Source organism: Mustela lutreola, chromosome 11 (genome assembly GCF_030435805.1).
Source record: "Mustela lutreola isolate mMusLut2 chromosome 11, mMusLut2.pri, whole genome shotgun sequence".
Taxonomy (NCBI): Eukaryota; Metazoa; Chordata; class Mammalia; order Carnivora; family Mustelidae; genus Mustela; species Mustela lutreola.
In genome coordinates this window covers 63966457-63985206 of record NC_081300.1, presented here as the reverse complement: position 1 = coordinate 63985206, position 18750 = coordinate 63966457, and the positions used below count along the sequence as shown (strand labels likewise).

The following is an 18750-nucleotide window of genomic DNA, read 5'->3' as shown; positions in this document are numbered from 1 at the left end:
TGAGCTGAAGGCAGCAGCCCAACCCACTGAGCCACCCAGGCACCCCAGAGCCCGCTTTAATAACACCCAGAAACCTCCACGACGGACAAGGACAAGCACAGGCAGACAGTGTCCGTAAAGTATAAACTGGCACAAACTTTCTGGGAAATAACTTGACAATAAGCTGGCTTATAGATATATATAATATAACCCTCATCCTCCCAGTCAGACTACGGCTATCTTAAGATCAAACATAAAATACGGGGTGCCTGGCTCAGTCAGCAGAGTATCCGACTCTCAGTCTCAGGAGGGTTTTGAGTTGGGTATGGAGATGACTTTAAGAAATGGAGGGTATGCGGCACCTGGGTAGCTCAGTTGGTTAAGCCTCCGCCTTCTGCTCAGGTCACGATTCCAGGGTACTGAGATCAAGCCCTGCATCGGGCTCTCTGCTCAGCAGAGAGCCTGCTTCCTCCTCTCCCTCTTCCTGCCACTCTGCCTACTTGTGTGCTCTCTCTCTCTAATAAAGAAATAAAACCTTAAAAAAAAAAAAAAAAAAAGTTGGGTATGGAGATTACTTTAAAAAAATAAGTAAAAACTTTAATAAAAAATCAAACCTAAAATAAACAAAGATGCTAAGATTTTCACGTACAGATGCTCATGGATAAATTATCTTAAAAATGGAAAAAAATTCAAAATTAAAGAATGATGGAATAAATGATAACACAAGTATTATGGGATATTGTACAGTTATCAAAAGTTACATTCACAAAGTTTCGAGGCAATGACTAAATGATGGAAATACGTGATAATTATGAAACTATCAAATGGTTCATTAAAAAGGCTAGGAGGAATAATAGTGATGAAGAGTGAAAGAGCTCATTGGGTGAGAAATTCAAGAAGGCTCACCACCATGCCTCCAGCTCCTGAAGGGCAGGTGCCCAAAAACTTACTGCATTTCTTCACGGTAGGATTATGAGATCATTTTCTTCCTTAGCTATCACCTCTGAATTTCAAATGAAAAAAATTTATATAAAAACAAGAGTTTAAAGGGAATAAGCCTGAACTGCCTTAGTAACAGTGAAATGCCTCAAGGAAGCACCATATCTGGTTCACTCCCATCTTTCCTCTCTGGTGAGTCTGGGTCTGCCCCTTCTCTGAGCTACAGTATTTACTAAGCCATTCCTAGAGGACCAGGACCAGGTGGTCAAGGCATGCGTCTGGACTACTATGCCTTTACCAGCCTGGCCCTGCCTTCACCCCAGCTGGGTGTACCCCAGGTCAGTCTGGGGTGAAGATTCCCCCTACTGACTTGGGCCCTATGGTACAGCAAGACCGGAGGCCCAGGTGTAGGGTACTAGTGAAGACCGTTGAGGGATCAGTTGCCAAGAGCACCGTAACTGCCTCCTTGAAACATTCCTTATACCAAGCCAGGGTCCCTGGGCAGTGACCATAGTAAGAACACAAGAGAGAAATGGGAAGAGGCAATGGAATGGGGAGACAGTAGCTATGGCCTACTGTCTCTGGACTCAGCTTCCACTAAATGGAAAGTGAGGCTTTGGCCTGGCCAGTCCCTAGAGACTCAAGCACACTGCATTCTACCACAACAGTCTCCACCTTGGACTTATGAAACCGCAGCCCATTGCAAAGGCTCCGCCAACATGACAACAGAGGGAGGCCTTGAAATGCTCTGGTTTAAGACTGCTGACAGCCACCTACCCTTGGAGCTGACCTGCACTCTCAGGCCACTGACATCATGGGGGAGACTGCCCCAAGTCTGACTACTCAAAACCATCCCATTCATTCCTGTCATTTTTGAACAGATCCATGGATTAACTCTTCTAATATCAGTAGGATACAAAACTGCAATTAGAAAAGGGACAGGACAGATGGTCCTGGCCACTCTTCCACTTAGCACCTAACGATTCTCTACAGCGGGTAAGCCCTGGGGTTACTGGCTGAACCTTCCCACCCAGAGGCTCCTCTACCACCTACGCACGATGCCATGAGTCCCACCATCTGCAAGCCTGGAGAAATCTTAAACACTCATCCTCAAAACCAGATTGGATGCTCCCACATTTAAAATTTCTGAGTGTGTACTGAAACACTACAAAGTGTATCTTTCCTTCATTATTCAAACAAGCATGAAAATAAAGCATGAATCCAGTATCTGCTGTTCAAGTTGCAAGGACTTTTTTAAAAGGCATGACCTATAATCAGCATTAGAAGCAAGCCTCTGGGGCGCCTGGATGGTTCAGTCGTTAAGCCTCTGCTTTTGGCCAAGGTCATGATCCCAGGGTCCTGGGATCTAGCCCTGCATCAGGCTCTCTGCTCAGCAGAGAGCCTGCATTCCCTCCTCTCTCTGCCTGCCTCTCTGCCTACTTGTGATCTCTATCTGTCAAATAAATAAATAAAATCTTAAAAAAAAAAAAGAAGAAGAAGAAGAAGAAAGCATCTAGAGTCAGCATGTTCTGTGTTCTGCTTTGGCAAAGTAGCCAATCTGCCCATAAGGAAAGAGTCTACACAACAATGTAGTGCAGGGACAGGCACAGGAAAAGGGCCTGAGGCTCACAGGGAAAGTGGGGATGAAAAGAGGAGGCAGTGGAGACTGAAGAACAGGAAGGAAGGGAGCACTCGCGATGAAGTCCTGGTTGTGAGCTGGGGAAACTGGAAGGCACACGGTGTCCAAGTGAGGCCACCTCATGGATAGAGGGTGTGGCTCTGGGGAGAGGGCAGGAACAGAGGCAAGGACAGGACTCCTTCACGTACAGTAATAATCTAGTCATCTATGATGCTGGATGAAGCAGGGGCCCAAGAAACAGCACTAAAGAAAGGCAGGAGACTAAACAAGGTCCATGTCTGAGAGCTCACAGGAAGCAGCAGCAAGACAGGAATGAGTGGTACAAGGTCACAGAACCGGAGGCTGCACGGGCTCCAAAGGCTGGAGAGGCGAGCAGGCTCTACGGCTGCTGAGGCTGAGGTGCTGAGGACAGAGGGGAACCCATGTGCTCACTGTGAGATGGTTCTAGGAGGGTGGGAGAAACTGGGATTGCAAACTGGAGTTAGTACAGGATGAGGCTCTCAGGGGTGAGGAGATGAAAGGATGGACAAAGAGCAGACACTAAATCAAGAAGACAGGAAGGCCACAGGAAGGCCATTGTTAGGAGCAAGCCTGAGCCGATGTGATGGCAGAAGTCTGTGAGGCAGAGGGAACAGGAGCTGTAGGGGTCAGAAAGTAGAGGCAGAAGCCCCAAACAAGACACTGGGTGAGGGGACCAGGCAGGCCATTAGACAAAGGGATTTGAAACCAACAGAAGGCACATATTGGAGGGTACTAGGAATAAAGCCTGGAACTCAAGTGTCCAGAGGCTTAGACATACAGATGCAAAACCCGGCAGGGAAGCAAAGAAAAGATCTAGATGGGAAAGCCACCATCTCCCAAGAGAGGTCAGAGAAGGCAGCCCCGTCTGGACAAACGGGGCCAGGCATGGAGAAGCCAGGGAAGAGAAGAGCACAAAAACACTCTCCTTTCCCTGGGCAATAACCACAGACGTGGAACACTTGGGGCCCCCCAGAATCTTACAAAACCAGTGCAAAGATGGGATTCTACTCAGGCACCTGAGGTTAAAGTCCCTGCCTTATTATATCCTAGAGTGACAGCCCACTTCTGCACATCTCTTGGCTGCCTCACCTAAGAGCCTACTTGGGAGCAGAGAGGTCAGCCCAGCACACACATCACCTTGAAGAATAATCTGGTAAGAAGTGGAAGTGTTCAATACTCACAGGAACAATAAGCCCTTGCCAAGTCAATAAATTAGCTTCATCAACCTGGATGTTACGGAAGTTTTTCATTCCACATTTGCGGATTTCTTCAAGCTCCTGTTGATTAACAAAGCATAAAGGGGTGTCAAATAGGGGAAAGCACCACACATTAAGATCCCTCCTGACTCCCTCAAATTAAACCAAGTGCCAAAACCACTGATGACCAAATTGCAGAGTGTGGACTAGACTGTGACTGGTCTGGTTAAGAGGCCTGGAGCCACAGTGGTCCCCTCAAACCCATGCCCCAGACCAAGACAGGCCCCACTTCAGTGACCCCACAGAACTCAGTGGGATAAGTAACTGTCTTCTGCAGACACATCACCTCCTCTTTGGACTGGTCACCAGACCTCTGTTTAAACACCCTCAGACCCCTGCACAGGGCAGTCACACAGCAGAGGTGCAAGGAAGGTGCTACAGACCTGATTTCTTCCAACCAAGATTTATTAAGCTATGAGTCAGATGTCAAAGACTAGGAGCAAACGCATACCCACCAGGTTTTCTACCCAGTGCGTAAGTGTGATTTCAGAACTCTGTGTCAGCAGGGACAACGTGGCGAAGAGAACAACTATCTAGTCTGGGATGGGAGGGGGACAGGAGCCTCTCACTGACCCTCTGTTTCCTCAGCTTCAAAAGAGGGGTAGTAAGACCCAGAGCTGAACACAACGAAGGGGAAACCATGTTGTACATAACAGAACCCTTTGCAAATGAGGGATTATTATACAAATAGTCTAGGCAGCAAATGCCTTTCCTCCAGAAAGCATGACCAAGGGACTAACTACTTCAGGGCCCTGCCTGAGAGGTCTTTAGGCTATAGTCTGTCGCTTGTTTTTTAACTGTGCACCACCGCTTCTCCAACAACTCCAGTCAACCTCCAGCAGGCATCATGACCCAAGACCCAAGGTGCGCCCGCCTGCTCACCTTCCCAATATTCCTCCATTCTCAGACACCTGCAGTGACACAATTCCTCCAATATCCCAACCTGGCCTCATGTTCCTGGTACAAAAACCTCCTCCATGTCTCCTGGGTACTTTCTTCTGCATCCCTAGAGCACCACCACCCAGCTGAGGAGGCAGGACAGCTTCCTCAAGGGCCCTGGCTTCCTCCTTGTTGGTCCAGCCCATGCACCCTTTTGCAACTGGGAAGCCCCTCCTTGTGTGATGTGATGGCCCACAACGGCACAGAAGCTCTGAACCAGCCTCTACTTCAAGCCCAAAAGATCCTTTGCACTCCACATTCCCACCACACCAGCAACAGTTTACAAGGCCCCGTGGGGAAACAATTCCAGACGAAGTGAGAACTGAGCCACTGTCACAGGTTCTAAGTTGGAGGATGTGTGGTTTGCCTGGCATGGAGTGGGCTGAGAAGGGTATCAAATGAACACGCAGAACAGACAGCTGGGACATGCCGGTGCTTCACGGCAGGCGACACGCCCGACCAAGTTTCTTCCCACAGGGTGCTGCCGCTTGTCAACCCTAGCTGCCCACCACAACCATCTGGGCTTAGGCCCCAGCCCTGGAAATTCTGGTCCAGCAACTGTGGGGTGGAGTCTGAAATGGGGGATTTTTAACAAGCTCCACAGTGAGAGGAGAGAGCCACTGCCACTGGGAGAGGAGCTCCATTTCTAAGCAACACTCAGCTTCCGTGAGGAAGCTAGTTGCAGTGGCTGTGGCCCCTGCAGTGGAGAAGGCATGGTCCCGGCCCTCTTCCTGAGCCTGGAGGAAGGAGAGCGTGGAACCTGAGAGACCACTCAACCTGCCAACTGCCATCTGGTCCTCCTGCTAGTGCCCAGGACTCATCAGAAACGCTCCCCTGGGGACAAAGAAGCCTTCAGGATGGGGAATAAATAAATTTCACTCTACGACCACTCTGTCCCCACTCCCGAACAGTATGTAAGTTCCATGAAGGCAAGCTTGAAGGCAGAGATCTAAAAGCCCCAGGAGCTCATGGTCATGCTCAAATACTTGCTTAATTACCAGGATAGTGAAGGGACAGGAAGCTGGGTATTAGGGAGGAAAAAAAGACTCTGGGATAGAAAAGGCTCTCCATGTATTTGATCTTCTGGTCCCTGATGCAAGATACTAGAAAAAGATTCCCAGTTAGACACAAATCCTACCAAGCTATCAGAAATGTTTTAAACCAAAAGTAGTCAGGAAAACAATTCCAGAGAGAGCTCTGAAACTGGACAACCAATGAGATCATATTCACTTTTCATGGGAGAAAATTAGTTTTAAAATAATCTGTACATATAATCTATGGCTTCAGAAATCCACATACTAACAACAGGATGTATCAGTAATAAACCCAAGAAGGTAAATTTCAAAAGAATTACAAAAATATGGCAAGATGAGACTCCAGTATAAACTGTGAGTGAAAACCTGCACCTTGCTCAAGAAAAAGGGAGGAAGGAGTGGGCACCATGGGCAGGAGTACAGAGAGGGCACCTACTGGTGCTCTGAAACCAAGAGACACATGAACATTGGGGTCTCCAGCTGGCTCCGTCGGTACATGATTCAATCTCAGGGTCATTAATTCAAGCCCCACACTGGCCATGGAGCCTACTTAAAAAGAGAGAGAGATACATGCACAAAGATAAAAGCCATACTGAGGTAGAGGATGCCATTCCTCCTACCCTCTGCCAGAGAGGAAAGGTGACACAACTGTTGGCAGAACTGGGAGGCTCAAGGACTCCAACGCTTGGTTATCAATTGCTGGTCATCAGATAAACTCTCAATTTACCTTGCTGTCAAGTTAAGCTTGCCAAAGAGCGGAAGAGGCAACCTCCTTTGCATAATTCTAACCAACAAGGAAGAAGTGATTACAACAAGGCAGAAGTGAGAGAAACCAAGTCAAACAAACAAGCTAGCAAGCCCTATAAATCTCCAGGGAATGCTGGGCAGCCCTAGGAGAGCCTTTCTCAACAGGGTGGCGCCACCATCCAGGCAGGACTTTGCACTTGAGCATCCCGAGCCCTGCCCATTACATGCCAAGCATTGTGACACCACACCCCACCCCAATTTCCCAACATCCTCTAGAGGCCCAGCTGCTGAGAACCCCTGGCACCGTCAGAGGCCAGGATGCTAAAAGTCTTGCATTGCACAAGCAGGCCCTCCAGTCAAGAACTATTCGGCCCACAATGCCAACCACACCTCCACCAAGGAGAACAACTTGAAAAAATGGATTCAAGTCATTCAGAGAAAAGAGATTCATACAAAGGTCTGAGACTCGAAAAGGCAAGATGACTCAAGCAAAAGTGCACTCCTATAACTCAGCATGAACCTGAGAAGGAAGAACTGGAGAAGGAATTTATTATTGTTTTTTAAAGATTTTATTTATTCACTAGACAGACAGAGATCACAAGTAGGCAGAGAGGCAGGCAGATAGAGAGGAAGGGAAGCAGGCTCCTTGCTGAGCAGAGAGCCCAATGCAGGGATCCATCCCAGGACCCTGAGATCATGACCCGAGCCGAAGGCAGAGGCTTTAACCAACTGAGCCACCCAGACGCCTCTGGAGAAGGAATTTAAAGAGACCAATGTAAGTTCAGAGTTCAAATTCAAAAGGGTACTATTATAAATGATGGGAAAAAAGGGACCTGACAAAGGAAAACAGAGGGACCCAGCTCCAGAACAGAGTCAGGAAGACCAAAGCCAAGAACGACAGGAGCTTACAAAATAAGCCCACAAAGGTTTGTTTCAGTTCTGCAAGAAGCTGTCCTGGATCAGCCAGGACAACCCAAATACTGACAACCCAAAAGAAGAGCACGAGGGAAAGCAGAACAAGCCAACTAGCTCACTCCTCCTGGTAGGGAAGAGCAGGCTTCCCAGCCATGGCAATTGGTAAAGGAGAAAGAGAGCAGTGCTTCTCCAAATGAGGTCCATTTCTGATCCCAGAGGTGGATCTCAATGTACTGAGGGATGCCAAAAGAGCATGGGCATGCTGCCCAGCTCTTCAAAAGGGGAAAAGCCCACTGCCTAGACTCTAGCCCAGAGAGCTTGATGCCCGTCCCAGGCCAGGGTGCGGCAAGCTCCAGAAACAGACCACAGATTAATAGCTCCGAGAAACTAACAGGAGACAACCCTGACCCCAGCAGGAGCGGGCTACTCCACATCCCACAGAACCTTCAGCTCATCCCGGAAAAGCCAGCAGGAGACAGCTATACACAGTGGGCTGTCACAAAACTACAGTGTGTGCATCTGAGTTTGGGCAAAGTATTTAAGGAAGTCTTTTTTTCTTCTTTAGAGATCTATGATGGGCAACCATTCAAAATCTTCCCAAACAACCATTCAAAATCTTCCCAAACAACCCTCACACAGGACCTGAGAACCCTTCACAAGCCAGTGATTCAAAACTAGCTTGTGACCATGGTCCTCTTTAAGAAATCCATACAGGGGGCACCTGGGTGACTCAGTGGGTTAAAGCCTCTGCCTTCGGCTCAGGTCATGATCTCAAGGTCCAGGGATCGAGCCCCACATCGGGCTCTCTGCTCAGCAGGGAGCCTGCTTTCCCCTCTCTCTCTCTGACTGCCTCTCTGCCGACTTCTGATCTCTGTCAAATAAATAAAATCTTAAAAAAAAAGAAAGAAATCCAGACAGAAATACAGAGGAAAAATCAGCTGTGAAAGCCAGGGCTGCTTCAGATGTCAAATCAGTGCTATGGACAGCAAGTCACAAGGTAGGGGGTGCTTATATAGTTTTAAAAAGCATATTCGATAGCATCCTGTAATTTCTTATCTGTTGACTGGAAAAGAGCATACTGTACCCCGAAAGCATACAAAAAGTAAAGCTGAGTGCCATCTTCTTGGCTGTTGAGATGAGGTTAGAAGAGCAGATAAGTACTACTCTAGTAACCTGAAGGTCAGAGCAAGGGAGGCCCAGCAGGCAACAGCAGAGGGTAATCAGTTCATGGAAGGGAAGCTGTCAGGCCCTGGAGAATGGGGGAAAAAACCAAACCATTGCAGAGAAGGGAACAGGTGTGTCCATGTGTTAGAAATGTATGCAAAGCCCCAGAAGGAAGAAATCACCGGGTATGTTTGGGAAGCAACTGGGAGCCAAATCTGGCTCAAGTGTTAACTAACATTGGGGGACTCTCAATCAGGCGGCACCCAAAGGCCCCAGGAGAGTTATTTAATACTCATATGCAGAGAGATGGGACAGAGAAGGAGGGTGGAGGGAGAAAGCCTGAATCGTGCCTAGGCCTCATTCTAGAACTGCAGGATCAGAATCTCCAGAACAAGGCTGGGCACTTGTGCCAAGAAGTCCCCCAGTAACACTGAGGTGCACGCCCGTTTAAGAACCACCATGCCCGGTGCGCCTGGACTCTGTTGGTTAAGCATCTGCCTTCGGCTCAGGTTATAATTCTGGAGTGCTGGGATCCAGTCCCACAGAGTCCCCACATTGAGCTCCCTGATCACTGGGGAGTCGGCTTATCCCTCTACCCTTCTCCTGCTCATGATCTCTCTCTCTCTCCCCCAAATAAATAAATAAAATCTTAAAAAAAAAAACAAAAAACAAAACAAAAAAAAAACACCATGCTTATCCAATCCCGTCTTTTACAAAGGAAGATAACTGAGGCTCTGATTAATTCAGTGTCATTTCCATGACTAGAAATAAGCTCCTAAAAGAGCTAACACCTCCCACTGAGCCAGGCACACAGAAGCAGTGTAAGGAATCCTTTTTACTGCAACAAGTCTGTGGTAACAGAAACCTGGAAATCTTTCTAACTTTTTTTTAAAAAAATGAATGCTTACTATGACTTACATTGGTTACTTTACTGTTCTCTGTTCTGAAGCTTCCTATAGACAAAAAATTCAGTATATTGCAATCCCCAACCATTCTCTTCAGCACTACTTTTATATATTATACAGAGAAACAATGTTTTGATTTGACAAGCAGTTGCTTCAACAGCTGTCAAACTGTCATTGGACTAGAAAGAGCAGAAGCCCCTGGAGCTGGACAGGCCTGAGCTTAAGCCCCTGCCCACCCTTCATTCCCCCTGAAGCTCCCAGCCTTCCAGTAGTCTCACCTGAAAAACAGGAAACCAAATTCATAGGGCTCTACTGAGAATTACAAAAAACACTGTAGTGCTTAACACTTAGCACCCCTCGTAGATATTCAATTAATGTTAGTTTCATTCCCTTCCATAATTATATCACAGTAGTTCTTAAAATCCAAGACAGTGTTGAGGCACCAACACATATTCCCTCCTCTACATAACAGGGAATAGACCCGATATGGCGTTAACAGCCTATGACCAGAACTCAAAGGATCTTAAATTAGAAATGACTGTGGAGGCACCTGGGTGGCTCAATCGGTTAAGCATCTGCCTTCAGCTCTCCCCTCAGCTCTCTGCCCCTCTACCCTGTTTGTGTGTGTGCATGCCTCTCTCTCAAATAAATACGTTTTTAAAAATATTTATTTATTTATTTGACAGCATGCGTGCGCATGCAACACAGCAAGCATGTGCAGGACACAAACAGGAGCGACAGAGGGAGAAGCAGGCTCTCCACCGAGCAGGGAGCCCAATGCAGGGCTCGATCCCAGGCATGACCTGAGCCAAACACAGATGCTTAACTGACTGAGCCACCCAGGTGCCCAAATAAATCACCTTAAAAAATAAGTTTGTCATGTGAAAGAAAGGAAAGGAAATGAAAGAAAGAAGGAATATGTTTATAGTTGTTGGCACAAAGCTTTTCCAGAAATGAACTGATCAACTTATCTCAATAAAAGAAAGAAAATGAAAGGGAAAAGAAAAGGAAACGGAAAAAGAAACACAGGCAGAGTGGTTGCTAAGAATACATCACCACCACACTCCCCTTTGTAGGGCAACAGCTTAGTGTCATCATCCCCTTCAAAATCCCAACAAAAAACAGGAATGTGTTGGGGCGCCTGGGTGGCTCAGTGGGTTCAAGTCTCTGCCTTCGGCTCGGGTCATGATCTCAGGGTCTGGGACCAAGCCCCTCATCGGGCTCTCTGCTCAGCGAGGAACCTGCTTCCTCCTCTCTCTCTGCCTGCCTCTCTGCCTACTTGTGATCTCTGTCAAATAAATAAAATCTTTTTTTTTTAAATGTGAAAAACAGAATGATAAAATACCATAGAGAAAGGGAGAGATGCTAGGGAAGAGGTGGTCTTTTAGGAAAGCAAGGTGTTTCTGGAGGTAATCTCCAAAAACAAAGATGCTCCAGAAGATGTGTGCCTTCCAAGTAGGAGATCCACACCCAAAGCAGCCATGTGAAAGGCCAGAGGAAGACCCTGACAGAGAAGCCTGAGCGGTGGTTGGTTACAACACTCAGCAGTATTTACAATGAACAGCACATAGAATAGGGACTAGAAGCTCACAACATCCCTTGGAGGAAGGCACGTCAGGCGTATTAGCTTCACCTTACAGCTCATAAAGCTGATGTTCAGAGATGCCCAAGTCACAGGCCTTTTACAGGGTAAGGCCAGGACTGGAGACCGAGTAGAATCTCTCAGCCACACAAAGCAGTGGGTGAGGGTGGCCAAGCCTTCACTGCAAACAGGCAACGCAGGGCCTCCTATTTCCTAAGCAGGATCCTGGGAGGGCTTGCCTGCTCTGGAATAGCACTCGCCCAAAGTTACAATGACAAAGACATGAAGAGATACAGCTTAGAGACAGATACTGCCCTAACCCTTCACAGCTGGCCCTTAAGTGTGTATGCTGTGCAAGGAATGTTTCTAGGCTCCTCTTGTCCAGGTAAAATGAAACCGGGCAGATGGAGCTGGATGTCTAAGGGAAAGTTACACAAACCTGCCTTAAATCTAAGTACAGCATCACTCTCAAGTACCAGCTCCACAAATGGTAGGACATTAATAATTTGGGGAAAAAAAAAAAAAAAAAAAAACTTCCTGCTTTTTTGTGTCATGGGAGCCAAGTAACTACTTTTGACAGAAATGTGCTTTCCAAGCTTGCACAAAGCAACCAGAGGCAATGACGCTAAATCATGACGTTAATATTAAGTTCAAAATACTTTACATCTAAACATAAAATTTCAAAACCCCCCAAATATGATTCTCTTACTTCAACGAATACTCAGCAAAGGAGGTGGAACCCAAAGCAACACATGAACCCTTGCATGGGTCAGCAGTACTCCATCTTATACTTAGTTATTATGACAACTAACGTGCTCTACTCCTATCATAACTCTACAAAGTAGTCATGAAACTACATGAAATGAAACTACAAAGCTGTTTCATTACCCTGTTGCAGAATCAGCACACTGAGGCTCAAGGTGATGACAGAAACAAGTCCGTGGTAGAAGTGAAGATCAAAACTCGCGTCCCTATCATTCAACCACAGCACCACCAGAGCGGTGGGCCACTGTCAAGAGGTCATTCTAAGAGGACATTCTGAAAAGAACATTCAGAACAGGCTTATAGGAACGCACTGCCCACACACCTCCAGGTGAGCGTGGCTGGGGCCCCAGCTGAGTGGGCTCTGATGTCAGCTCCACACACAGTCCGCTTCTGGATGTACCGTGCCCCTGGAATAGGTTTCTGTCCCCATCTGAACATGGTTGTACCTGGCATTCTTGACCTATGCCACACACTCCAAAGTCCAGAGCCCCAGCACGAGTGACTGGAATGAGAATCCCGTGTGTAAAATACCTGGCAGGTCTCCTTCTGTAAGGTTAGCTTTCCTGTGCTGAGTTTTCTTAACAAGAGGTACACTAGTATGAAGCAGATATTTTACAAATCATGTCAGAAGGGACTCAGAGGCTGTTCAACTTCTGAGTTGTACCCATTCTCCAATTCTGTGACAGAGTCAGGCAGCATCCCCTCTCAGAAAGACAGAGCACCACCATGAGCACTGGATTTGACATTATTGACTGCTATGCTGGCAAATGTGCCTGCTGGGCCACGGACTGTCAAAATAGTATTTCACTCCTCTGCTGAACTGTGCTGGTAAAGAAGTAGAAACAAAATCTGACAAGATGATGAAGTACAGAAAACAATCATCAACACTGACCCAAAAATATTAAAAACTGAACAAAACCGGGACACCCGGGTGGCTCAGTTGGTTAAGCATCTGTCTCCAGCTCAGGTCATGATCCCAGAGTCCTGGGATCGAGCCCCACTTCAGGCTCCCTGCTCAGTGGGGAGGCTGCTTCTCCTTCTCCCTCTGTCTGCCGCTCCCCCTGCTTGTGACCTGTCAAGTGGATAAACAAAACCTTAAAAACAAACAAAAAAAATTGAACAAACCCAAACCACCACCTAACCTGAAATGAATTCTCCTCCTATCCACCATGTCCCTCCTTCCTTAAAAACCAAAAGCAGGGGTGGCTGGGTGGCTCAGTGGGTTAAGCCTCTGCCTTCGGCTCGGGTTGTGATCTTAGGGTCCTGGGATCAAGCCCTGCATCGGACTCTCTGCTCAGCAGGGAGCCTGCTTCCTTCCTCTCTCTCTGCCTGCTCCTCTGCCTACTTGTGATCTCTCTCTCTGTCAAATAAATAAAATCTTAAAAAAAAAAAAAAAATCAGGGGTATCTGGGTGGCTCAGTTGTTGGGCGTCTGTATTCAGCTTGGGTTGTGATCCTGGGGTGCTGGGACTGAGAGCCCTACATCGGGCTCCCTGCTCAGCGGGAAGCCTGCCTCTCCCTCTCCCACCACCCCTGCTTGTGTTGTCCCCTCTCTTGCTGTCTCTTCCTCTGTCAAATAAATAAGTAAATAAAATCTTAAAAAAAAAAAAAAAGCTGCTATGGGAAGACCCTAAGAGCAGGGAGGCCTGGGCAGTGAGTGTGCCAGGCTCCACTGTAAGCCTGTGAGTGGTGCCCCCCAAGCCTGTCAAGGGGACCTTTTTAAGCTCTGGAATTTTAAACAGACTGCACAAAGGGCCAGGAGGAAAAACAGAACAACCACCAGAAAGAAGCAACCTTCCTTAACTTTCTGCTTCAGGGCTGAAACAGAAGACAAAAAGCAACAGGATTATTTCTGGGATTGCAACTACTTATTTGAGAGTTTCCTTCAGGGCAGCTCCGTCGGTGGAGCTTCCGTCTCTTGATTTCAGCTCAGGTCATGATCTCAGGTTTGTGGGATCGGCCCAGTGTCAGATTCTCTCCCCTTCTCTCCCTTTCCTTGCACATGTTTGCCCTCTCTTACTCTTTTAAATAAATAAAATCTCTTTAAAAAAAAAAAAAAAAGAGAGAGGGGGGCACCTGGGTGGCTCAGTTGTTAAGTGTCTGCCTTCAGCTTGGGTCTTGATCCCGGGGTCCTGAGATCAAGACCCACATCCGGCTCCCTGCTCAGTAGGAGGCCTGCTTCTTCCTCCCCCACTCCCCCTGCTTGTGTTCCCTTTCTCGCTGTTTCTCTCTCTGTCAAATAAATAAATAAATAAATAAAATCTTTAAAAAAGAGAGAGAGAGTTCCCTTCAAATTCCCATCCCCTACTCCCAGCTCAGCACCATTCAGCACCTTGAACTGCACCTCGGCTCATCTTTGGACACAGAGACAGTCATCGCACTGAGCATAATACATGCAGGACAGAAAGAAATAATACAAGGGTGAGATCCTGAGATACTGGGAAGACTAATTTTGAATTCAAGAGCTTTTCAATTTTGCTGGAAAAAGTATGTATTTTTGAACAAAGACACACAAGTTCACATAGCTGTCTCAAGAAACCTCTTGCTGGGGGGCCTGGGTGGCTCAGTGGGTTAAGCCTCTGCCTTCGGCTCACGTCATGATCTCAGGGTTCTGGGGTCGAGCCCCGCATTGGGCCCTCTGCTCAACAAGGACCCTGCTTCCCCCTCTGCCTGCCACTCTGCCTACTTGTGATCTCTCTCTCTCTGTGTCAAATAAATAAATAAAATCTTAAAAAAAAACAAAGAAAGAAAGAAACAAACAAACAAACAAACCTCTTGCTAACCCTAAGGAACAGGTTACTTCAAGAGGCAGGAGAGAGGGGAGGGTAAGAGAATGGGCTCTGCCTCTGGTGAGGTCGTGTCCTGGCATGCCACCCCTACCTGGCCCAGCCCACCTTTTCAGCACTGAGCCCTCTCCTCCTGCCAGGGTGCTCTCCTCACTGTCCTGGGATGTGTCTTGCTGACTCTCAAAAATAATAATAATCTATACGTATCTCACACTTAGGATATGCTAAGCATGCTCCAGAACACATGATACATACTAATTTATTTCACTTTCACACCAGATGAAGTAAACGAACACACAGAGATCAAGTAACTTGCCCAAGTTCCTCCACTAAGATGTGGCAGGCCTAGGATATGCAACCTCCAGAAGCTCTTTTAAAAATATATATATCGGGGCGCCTGGGTGGCTCAGTGGGTTAAGCCTCTGCCTTCAGCTCAGGTCATGATCTCAGGGTCCTGGGATCAAGTCCCGCATGGGGCTCTCTGCTCAGCAGGGAGCCTGCTTCCCTTCCTCTCTCTCTGCCTGCCTCTCTGCCTACTTGTGATCCCCCCCCCTCTCTCTCTGTCAAATAAATAAATAAATTTAAAAAATATATATATATATTTGGGGGGGGGGGCGACCAGGTGGCTCAGTGGGTTAAAGCCTCTGCCTTCAGCTCAGGTCATGATCCCAGGGTCCTGGGATCGAGCCCCGCATCAGGCTCTCTGCTCAGCAGGGAACCTGCTTCCTCCTCTCTCTCTCTCTGCCTGCCTCTCTGTCTACTTGTGATCTCTCTCTGTCAAATAAATAAATAAAATCTTTTTTTTAAAAAAAAAAGGTTTTTTTACTTATTTATTTGGCAGAGAGAGCAGGAGAACACAATCAGAGGGAACAGGAGGCGAGGGAGAGAGAGAAGCAGGCTCCCCACTGAGCTGGGAGCCCAATGCAGGACTCGATTCCAAGACCCTGGGATCATGACCTGAGCCAAAGGCAGACACCTAACCAATTTAGCCACCCAGGCACCCCTCCAGAAGCTCTTAACCAGTACACCGTATTCTTCCTCTCAATAGCTTTGCCCCGAATGAAACACCCTTTCCTCCCCCATTTTTCACTGAGGCGAGGGTTAGGTTTATCTAACAGGACAAGACTGGCTAGAGGAAACCTGGAGGCAAAAGCTCTCACAGGTGAGCAGCCTGTGTGTATGGAGAAAAGACACACAGAGACCAAAGATAAAGGCCTACTTCAGCAGAATCTGGCAAGTGGCTAGATGAGGGAAGAGGGGGTGAGGTGGGCTCCCCCAGGTTCTTCCATGGGTGACTGAGTAGACAAGGTGCTCATTAACTAAGGAAGGCAAGACAGGAGAAGCATGGTGCATGGGATGAGCCTGGACAACTACAGGTCTATGTGCCATTCAAAGGGAAAACTCAAGGTGGTTAGATACAAACTACAGGCTCAGGAGAGGCACTTTTGGGTTCTCTAAGTTTAATCCCTTAGTGTTACAGCAAAGAAAATAGAAATATCTCTTGAACATTTAGTGGTACTTTTCAATGGAATATGACCAGCTGACTTGGTACAATACAATGCTAATGTGACAAACTCTCGTTAGAGTTGTAACAAAATCAAAATAGGTCCAAGTACCCTGAGACAAGCATTTTTGTTCAGTGCGGACCTTGAGAAAAGATCGCAAATGTTAGGGGCGCCTGGGTGGCTCAGTGGATTAAGCCACTGCCTTCGGCTCAGGTCATGATCTCAGGGTCCTGGGATCGAGTCCCGCATCGGGCTCTCTGCTCAGCGGGGAGCCTGCTTCCCTCTCTCTCTCTCTGCCTGCCTCTCTGTCTACTGTGATCTCTCTCTGTCAAATAAATAAATAAAATCTTTAAAAAAAAAATCGCAAATGTTGCAACAACTAAGTAAACTCTCTTTCCCAAGGCCTGTCCCAATTTTCTTTTAATGTACAATGAGGGTCATTAAGGGAAGCTGAAACCGTCCCAACTTACTGAGATTTTACACTTATGATTAAAAAAAAAAAATGCTTTTCTGAATTCCCCAAAACCCTGTGGATTCAGGACATTTATACTGGCAGAGCATCATCTGGAAAACTCTCATCTTCTGACACACACAACCCACCTACCAGACATGCTCACTGCTCTGTTGTGTTAATTACCAAACTTCAGAGAACATAAACTTGTATTCAAAACCAAACCAGTTTATTGCCTATGAATTCCAAGGAAAGAACTGTTATTTAGTGACTCCTCCTACTTATTCATGTGTAATTATGGATTGAGAGAAAGTACACCAATACAGAGTTTTTAACTGAACATTTTTTTTTGCAAGATTTGAGGGAAAGAGAGAGCAAGCACGTGCACATGAAAATGAATGGGGGGAGGGGCAGAAGCAGAGAACCCCAAGCAAACTCCCTGCTAAGCATGGTGTCACCACAGAGAGATGATCCCATGACCTATGAGATCATGACCTGAGCCAAAATCGCTAATCAGATGCCGAATGAGCAACCAAGGCACCCCGACTGAACATTATTGAAAATGCATTAAAACGCTGCCACAAATCTCAATTCCTTATCTCAACAGTTACACCATAATAACTAATAAAATAGCACCCCGCCCTTTTTAAATCTTAAATCTACAGAAGAGCCCTTGTGGGGAGAAACTTAGCTGGAGGGCCCTTAGGGGAGATGTGTGCAATTCAGAGGCTGAAAAGAATTGATCAGACTGCATCAATTTCCTCAACCACACCTACAGGTTTCACTTTTGTAGCTATTTCCCTTCCTGATAGAAGCAATGGTTACATTCACATTGTTGCCATCATGCTGAATTTGCTGCTTGCAAATTAAAATGTATTTAATGTTTTATTAACATTGTAATTCCTAAAAAGTGTTCTGAAAAAGGCTAATCCTTTTGGCAAGTGTGTTTTTTTTTTTTTTTTTTAAAGATTTTGTTTATTTGATAGAGAGAGAGTACAAGCAGAGGGAGCAGCAGAGGGAGAGGGAGAAGCAGGCTCCCCGCCAAGCAGGGAGCCCAATACCAGACCTGATCCCAGGATCCTGGGATCATGAGCTGAACCAAAGGCAGGATTAATCATCTGAGTCACCCAGACGCCCTGTATTTTTTTGTTTGTTTACTTATTTATTTGACAGAAATCAAAAGTAGGAAGAGAGGCAGGCAGAGAACAAGAGAGAGGGAAGTAGGCTCCCTGCAGAGCAGAGAGCCCCGATGTGGAACTCAATCCCAGGATCCTGGGATCATGACCCAAGCTGAAGGCAGAGGCTTTAACCCACTGAGCCACCCAGGCATCCTGTTTATTTATTTTTGAGAGAGAGAGTGGGGAAGGGACAGAGGGAGCAGCAGACTCCCAGGTGAGCAAGAAGCCAGACATGAGACTCCCAGGACCCTGGGACCACGAAAAGCACGAAAGACAGAAGCCTAACCAACTAAGTAAGCCACCCGGGCACCCAGAAAATGATTTTTAAGTTAAAGACTTGATCATACTCACCTTGCCTAAAATAACTTCTCAGCCCAATATATGCAAATCAGTCTACTTTTAATAATGTATCTTATACTATCTGCAGACAGTTCATTGTTACAAAGAAATCTTTGTGAGTGTCCTGGATAATAGTTTTTGAAGAAATCTAAAGTTCTTTAAGATGTAATTCATTTGATTTTTCAACATGTTTTTTTCATCATCGAAAACGCCTATTTTATTTCCATGTATTTATCGACATGCAACAATAATTTGGGTTTTGTTTTTTCTTAAACTAAACATCTTAAACTCTGACCCTCAGAGCCAATGACCTGCATCATGTAACCAGCATTCCTCTACTGAATTGAAAAGAATTTCCATCCACAACTCAAGAAACTACATAGTCTTCCAGGTACCCTTGGAGTAAGAAAAAGGCATGGACCTTGGGATTTGAAGGTAGGGAGATTTAACATCTTACCTCTTCCCACCCTGGTCAGATAGCAACTCCCCTTAGGTAACACTCAACCTATCAAAGCCTCACAATTCTCTCACTTGTAAAATAAAGACAGCAATATGCTAATTCTAAGAGTTATTGAAAAGAATTAATGTAAATGACCTAGCACTTAAA

At 46.5% G+C, this 18750-nt stretch overlaps 1 protein-coding gene across 2 annotated transcripts in view; it reads right to left on the bottom strand.

The window, feature by feature from the left end:
* The window catches only part of UBE2L3 (ubiquitin conjugating enzyme E2 L3), a 56651-nt gene that overhangs the window by 35292 nt on the left and 2609 nt on the right, over nucleotides 1-18750 (bottom strand). Inside the window, exon 2 of one of the 2 annotated variants that reach the window (XM_059138799.1) lies at nucleotides 3760-3855. The exons of the other annotated variant lie outside the window; for it this stretch is intronic. Within the exon in view, the coding sequence (XP_058994782.1) occupies nucleotides 3760-3855 (96 nt within the window). The remainder of the gene's footprint in view (nucleotides 1-3759; nucleotides 3856-18750) is intronic. 2 annotated transcript variants of the gene reach the window in all.